Raw genomic sequence first — 7081 nt, 5'->3', positions numbered from 1 at the left:
TCAACATGTACAGTGTGTTCCTGCAGATCTCGAGTCCCCTTTTCCTCGTGTACTTACACCAGAACAGAGCTGAAGGGTCTAGCATATTGTTTTCTTCTCAGGTTCTCATTATCAAGAAAAAAAAAGTGTCTTACCTCAGCAAACAACCGGAAGTTATTTATTATGACAAGAGAAATGGGGAAATTAAATGAATAGATGCATGTTCGCCTATGGTTTCCGTACAAATGCAAGGTGAACAGAAGTTTCAGTCATTTTACCAACGTCAATTTAGTTAATAAAAGCTGAAAAACCTTCAGGAGTATGTTGAGTATGTATTTCTACTGAAGAGGATCAGGCCCACTGAAAAAAAGTAGGGTCATTTTTTTTAAAATTATTATTATTATGATAAAAAAGTCAAAATTCTGAGATTAAAGACAGAATTCTGACTTTTTCCTCAGAATAATAATAATTTAAAAAAAATGACCTTCTTTTTTTGTTTTTTTCAGTGGTCCTAATCCTCTTTCGTATATTTCCACAACGAAACGCTGCCAACGTAAGTTTAATAAGCTTTAAAACGCAGTGAGAGTGTAAAGATGTACTTGAAAAGCACAAAAACGTCCCATAATAAGATAAGCGTTGCGCACAAACCGGTGATTCCGTTTCTGCCTCCATTTCCCATCATGCCCCGCGCTCCTTTCTCCGGAAGAAAACGTCCGTTCCTTCCTTCCACTTCCTCTTTCCGTCATCGGAGTTTAGGTAGGACAGCAACTATACGATTCCCTTACTGAAATCTGCTCTAAATCATGATATTCTAACATCATCCACTTAAAGTTAACATTTGTAAATGTGTATGAAATATATAAGATTGATACTTAATCAGTATTTTTAGAAAAAGAGTTTGGATTTGAAGTTTATTTGACTGTAAGTTGCTCTCTGGTGACATGGCGCTGTTATAGCGGCTAAAAGGCCGGTAGCCACTACTCACAGAGCCGATGTGTGTTAGACTTGAGCTCCTTCAGGAAGCTAGAGATAAGTTTGATGTAAAATCGGGTACAACTGACAGCTAACTGCTCTGTGAGTGTCAAACTTTAGCTATTTCACTCTGTTACATGAGTATTGAGCTAGCTAAAGCGGCTATTATGCTAGTGCTAAAGCTGGCTGGGTACAGATCTGGTCACCAACATGTGATTCAATGTTCTCTGTCAAATGTGAAATAAGCATATTATAGATCAGGTGTTGAAAACTACTTATAAGGCAGTCAGACCATGTCAGAGTAAAAGTCAGAAGTTAGCCTCTCTGTTAGCCTTCACATGTCAGGTGAATAACTGTACCTGTGTTGTGTTTCAGGACACGATGGGACGTGTGATCAGGGGACAGAGAAAAGGTGCGGGCTCCGTGTTCAAAGCCCACGTCAAGCACAGAAAAGGTGCTGCCAAACTCCGGCACATTGACTTCGCTGAACGCCATGGCTACATCAAGGGGATCGTGAAGGTACAGAAATTCACATGTACTCTGGTGAAGGTGGCAGCCATGCTTCCTTGTGGTTCCTGAGTGTTCAGTGTGACCCTGTCTAACCTGTGTGGGTCTCACCTTCTTTTAGGATATCATCCATGACCCCGGCCGTGGTGCTCCCCTGGCCAAAGTGGCCTTCCGTGACCCATACCGCTTCAAGAAGAGGACTGAGCTCTTCATCGCTGCTGAGGGCATCCACACTGGACAGTTCATCTACTGCGGCAAGAAGGGTAAGAGGCTGACAGCAGACTCTGTAGGGTTCTCACTATTAAAGTGGCTTCTGTCTGTTGTCCTGGCTCTATCCACCAACAAACAGCTGGTTTTGGATGATGTAAAACATTCTGGGCCTATAGTAGCTCAGAATCTTGCTTTATGCTTCTGCTGTATGGATCCTTTATTTTGCAGCAACATTATTCTGTGATCACATCAGTGAAGGGTCATGCTAAGTGTTGTGAATGTTGTTGCATCCTACTAAGCCATGTTGTGTTCAGACAGAAAGTAAGGTAAACTTCTGAAGTGACATGATTACACAGATAGTCAGTGCATGATGCAAATACATGAAGGATGACAGGACTCGAGCAAGTTTGCATCAGCACAGATTTTAGGCATCCCAAGTTTGCACCAGAAATTGCTGAAGCATAGTAGCAAGTTATTAATGTGGTGACACTTTACACCAGGGCTATTCAATTCAATATTTGGTCGGGACAGATTTAAAGACAGAGCCAGACATTCTTAGCAGACAGTGAACAAAGTTAAAGGAACAACAAATAGATAAGATAACAAACACACTAGATGTTTATTAGTGTATTGCCACATCCAAAAGGCATAAATACAACAAAAGAGAAGCACTTGTCAGTGTTAGTAAAGGATGTTTTTCTTGCCGGACCCAGGACCCAAGTCACAATCACTTGAGGGTTGCTTTCAGACCACTAATTGAATAGGGCTGCTTTACACTCTGCTTTGAATGAATCTGCAACATGTTCATCAGTTCCCTTTTTGACCCATTTATTGGGTTTAAATCATGAAATTTGGGCTCAAGCCTTAGTAATAAGTCAGATTTCTTCTGCAGCTTTGCAAAACTGTTGTACAAAGAAACCAGATATAGCACTTTTGGTTTTATTGACATAGCTGGATGGGTGAATTATCACTGATAGAACAGATCAGCACTAATCACAGGAAAGCATTTTAGTGGCAAGCACATGTAGGTAGTGAGGAGCGCACATAATGGGAAAATAAGCCTTTTCACTGTAAGATAAGGACGGGGTAGATGGTCTTTTATGTCTTCATTTGATTTGCTCATGGTGTTTAAATTGCCCAATTGAGTCTGGAGTCCTGTCAGGATTTTAGCAGCTGTATTTAGAGCTTGATCGGCTGAACCTCAGCATCTTTCTGTCTGCTTAAATGTGTTCATGTCGCCTCACTATAACACTGGGCTTAAGTTAGTAACAACAGTACAGCAGGGATGTAGTAATATTAACACAGCAACCTGTGAAGTGTATTCCTGGTCATCAGGGCTCATTGTTTGGTTGAAGTGTCTGATGTTTCAGCACAAGCCCTCGTCTCACCTTGTTTTTTTAACTTTTACAGCTCAGCTGAACATCGGTAATGTCCTCCCCGTCGGCACCATGCCTGAGGGAACCATCATCTGCTGCCTGGAGGAGAAGCCCGGCGACAGAGGCAAGCTGGCCCGCGCGTCAGGAAACTACGCCACAGTGATCTCCCACAACCCCGAGACCAAGAAGTCCAGAGTCAAGCTGCCCTCAGGCTCCAAGAAGGTCATCGCCTCCGCCAACAGAGCTGTCGTTGGTAAGAAGTACTCTCATGTCAACTTGAGCTGGTGTTTCCTCGCTCCCTTGTGCCCGGTCTGACTTGCTCTGTCCTGTTTGTGTTAAAGGTGTTGTTGCCGGTGGTGGTCGTATTGACAAGCCCATCCTGAAGGCTGGTCGTGCATACCACAAGTACAAGGCCAAGAGGAACTGCTGGCCACGTGTCCGTGGTGTGGCTATGAACGTAAGTGAACACAAACATACTGCAATCATGTTGGTTATACTGCTGACCAGGTAACGCTGAATTTACTCACACAAGGGTGATCATGTTTGGGATGCTAGACCTTTAATATCTGAGCAGACGGGTAGATGGAAAGTTTACTGTAACAGAGATGATCGTGTTGAGGCTTTTAATCTGGGTTATACTCCTGCAACTTTACATCTTTTGGTTTCAATTCCTGTGACTCATCAAACAGCTAAAGCAAACTTGTGATTAACTCAGAAGACTTGATGCGATATACATCCATACATGTCACAGATACGCTCGCTCAAAGTCTGCATCTTGGTCAAACCGTTGACCTTGAAGATATATCTTTCTCAACATCTGATTTGGCGAACAGATCAACTTTCATATAAAAACATTCTGCTTTTTATCACTTTAATGAACAAGAATAACAAGAATGAGTCAACATAAAATGCTCAAAGTGCTTCACTGATCTAAAACGTTCAGCTCTAAAAGCCTCAGCTCCAGAGTTTGTGAATCACTGAACACTGTTGGAGAGGAAGAGGACGTTCTGTTAAAATACTCAGTGTGAAATATGAAGTGTGTGTGCAGTATGATGTAAAAATATAAACACATCGTTCTTAGATTAAGCACACTGAGTTACTGCTCTCCAGTAGTAACTCGCACCTTTTGTTCCTGCTTCTAAAGAGTCGACTAAGATTATGGGATCATTGTGTCTCTCGTTAATACTAGATGTTCTTTGTCATGTTATTTTAGTATTTGTGATCCAGATCAGTTGATGGGAATGGTGGCAGGTATTAAAATGTTTCTCCTCTCTCTCTTTCAGCCCGTTGAGCATCCCTTCGGTGGTGGTAACCATCAGCATATTGGCAAACCCTCAACTATCAGGAGGGACGCACCAGCTGGTCGCAAAGTCGGTCTTATTGCTGCCCGTCGTACCGGCAGGCTGCGCGGAACAAAGACCGTCCAGGAGAAGGAGAACTAAACCTGACTTTGTTGATAATAAAACATGTGACAAAAGAATCTGTATCCTCGTTTGGTTTCTGAGTTCACACACACGCAAACACACCAATGGTCAGATGTGGGACAGATGATATTAGACAAAGTTTGAACATCTTATGGGAAAAAGAAGTGTTTGGTTATCCAATTATGTTTCTATTTTGAATATATGCAAGAAGATGATCACACAGAAAAGAAAGGCATGATGCAAGAAAATCAAACACTTGATAATCAGATTCACATCTAAAAAAGGAGTGGGAATAAGTTTTTAATCTCATCCTCTTCATTAGTCACAGGAGCTAACTTCTATATTTGCGTGGGTAAGTTTCAGTGTCTTGTTTGTCTTAAGGAGGCTCAGATCCTGAGACATCTGCAGTAAGATGCTGCTTTTATCAGTCTGTGGTGGAAAGTGTGTTATTCTATGCTGCAGTCTGCTGGGGAGGCAGTATAAAACATAAGGATGAGGCCAGTCTAAATAACACAGATCATCCACTTCACAACTTCTTTGTGGACCAGAGAAACAGCAGCAGTGGACGGCTCATCTCTGCGCTGCAGGACAGAGATACAGACAATCATTCATCCCTGCAGCCATTAGGCTTCATAACTGTAGCCAATGGGAGATGAGCTGACAGACACACAAATTACTTGTTTTATGTGATTTTTATATTTCTATCTGCCAGACATCTGAATTTCCCTTCGGGGATTAATAAAGTACATTCTGTTCTATTCTATTCTATACTTCAGATAATTATAAAGTTATCATCTCCCTCTCTTCATCTCCTCTATCCTTCTTTCCAACCCCAACACGGTCTCAGCAGATGTGTGTCTAACATGAGTCTGGTCCTGCTGGAGGTTTCTGCCTGTTAAAGGAAGTTTGTCCTTGCCACTGTAACTTGCTAAATGCTGCAAAGTGCTCTTCATATGGTGGATTAAGATGAGATCAGACTGAGTCCTAATCAAACTTTTTTATTGCACACATTAAAAAAAAAAAGCAAATATATCCACAGAACCAGAACCAAACTCAAGCAAACAGAACCAGAACCAAACTCAAGCAAACAGAACCAGAACCAAACTCAAGCAAACAGAACCAGAACCAAACTGAGCAAACAGAACCAGAACCAAACTCAAGAAAACAGAACCAGAACCAAACTCAAGCAAACAGAACCAGAACTAAACCGAGCAAACAGAATCAGAACCAAACTCAAGCAACCAGAACCACAACCAAACTCAAGAAAACAGAACCAAACTCAAGCAAACAGAACCAGAACCAAACTCAAGCGATCAGAACCAGAACCAGAACCAAACCGAGCAAACAGAATCAGAACCAAACTCAAGCGAACAGAACCAGAACCAACTCAAGCAAACAGAACCAGAACCAAACTCAAGCAACCAGAACCACAACCAAACTCAAGCAACAAGAACCAAACTCAAGCAAACAGAACCAGAACCAAACTCAAGCGATCAGAACCAGAACCAGAACCAACTCAAGCAACCAGAACCAGAACCAAACTCAAGAAACCAGAACCACAACCAAACTCAAGCAACAAGAACCAAACTCAAGCAAACAGAACCAGAACCAAACTCAAGCGATCAGAACCAGAACCAACTCAAGCAACCAGAACCAGAACCAAACTAAAGCAAACAGAACCAGAACCAAACTATGATTAGGTTTAGGGTTAGGATTAGGGTTAGGGTTAGCGTTAGCGTTAGGGTTAAGGTTAAGGTTAGGGTTATTGTTGCCACCCCATAAATATTTTTCTAGATCTGCCCAGTGCATGTATAAAAATTGATTGATCAAAATTTGACCTCAAGTACGTGGAACAGTCATGAAAAAATGTGTATAAACCCTGGTTAGGGAATCATGGTTGAGTGGCGTGCATGAAGGCTGACTCGACACAAGTTATTGTTCTGTCACATCTGTACTTTTCTTAAAATGACAATTCAAATAATAGTAGTGTATACCTATTGATCTTGTGTACTGCTTCCTCCTAATGGTAGTTTGTTTGTTTTGCTGGAAGCTGCTTGAAAGTGGGATCAATCTATTGTTACTTGCACAGAACTGTATCTACGTTTCTTGAGCCAGTTTAAAGTCTCAAGAGGTGATAAACACTGAAAAGTTATCAGATTATCAGAAAACAAAATGTAAGTTTAAAAACCAACCATGTCTGATCTAAAGTAATGGAAGTAGGTGATTTCAAAGCCTCACAAATGACCTCAAAGTACAATCCGAACATTATTATTGAAAGCATTATTGTGAAGCATCTTTATAAGGTACGCCTACCTGGTTCCTGGTAATTCCGTTTGTGTCCACTAGAGGGAGCTTGTGTATCAGGGCAGTTTGTTAACTGCAGCCCTCTGACAGTGTGCTCCATCTATTCATGTGCTGTCTGAGTGCAGACGGAAGTTTAACTTGTAAGCCCTTAAAACAGTATTTTAAACCAAAGAAAGGAGATGTTGACCTCTTTTAAGATCTGGAGTTGTATGCTGTTCAGTAAGAGTTTTCTGTTAGTTTTCTAGAGAAACGTAAAAGTTTTCCCTCCACAAGAAGCTCAAAAAAAAGGTTTGAAGTCAAGAACTTCAA

The 7081-nt window shown here is 41.4% G+C and overlaps 1 protein-coding gene across 2 annotated transcripts; it reads left to right on the top strand.

Annotated features, from left to right (window-relative positions):
* The first annotated feature begins 642 nt into the window (after positions 1–642).
* On the top strand, positions 643–4524 carry rpl8 (ribosomal protein L8). 2 transcript variants are annotated; one of them, XM_034693990.1, is made up of 6 exons: positions 643–735; positions 1327–1470; positions 1580–1721; positions 3079–3297; positions 3386–3501; positions 4328–4524. In XM_034693990.1, the coding sequence occupies exons 2-6, from the start codon at positions 1333–1335 to the stop codon at positions 4484–4486; spliced, it is 774 nt and encodes a 257-aa protein (XP_034549881.1). In that variant the 5' UTR covers positions 643–735; positions 1327–1332; the 3' UTR covers positions 4487–4524. The 2 variants fall into 2 exon arrangements, with proteins under 2 accessions (XP_034549881.1, XP_034549882.1); XM_034693991.1 differs by lacking the exon at positions 643–735 and adding an exon at positions 946–1053.
* Positions 4525–7081: the final 2557 nt, after the last annotated feature.

This window comes from Notolabrus celidotus, chromosome 10, assembly GCF_009762535.1.
Source record: "Notolabrus celidotus isolate fNotCel1 chromosome 10, fNotCel1.pri, whole genome shotgun sequence".
NCBI classification, from domain to species: Eukaryota; Metazoa; Chordata; class Actinopteri; order Labriformes; family Labridae; genus Notolabrus; species Notolabrus celidotus.
The sequence above is the reverse complement of the archived record's forward strand: the minus strand, read 5'-3'. Positions and strand labels throughout refer to the sequence as shown.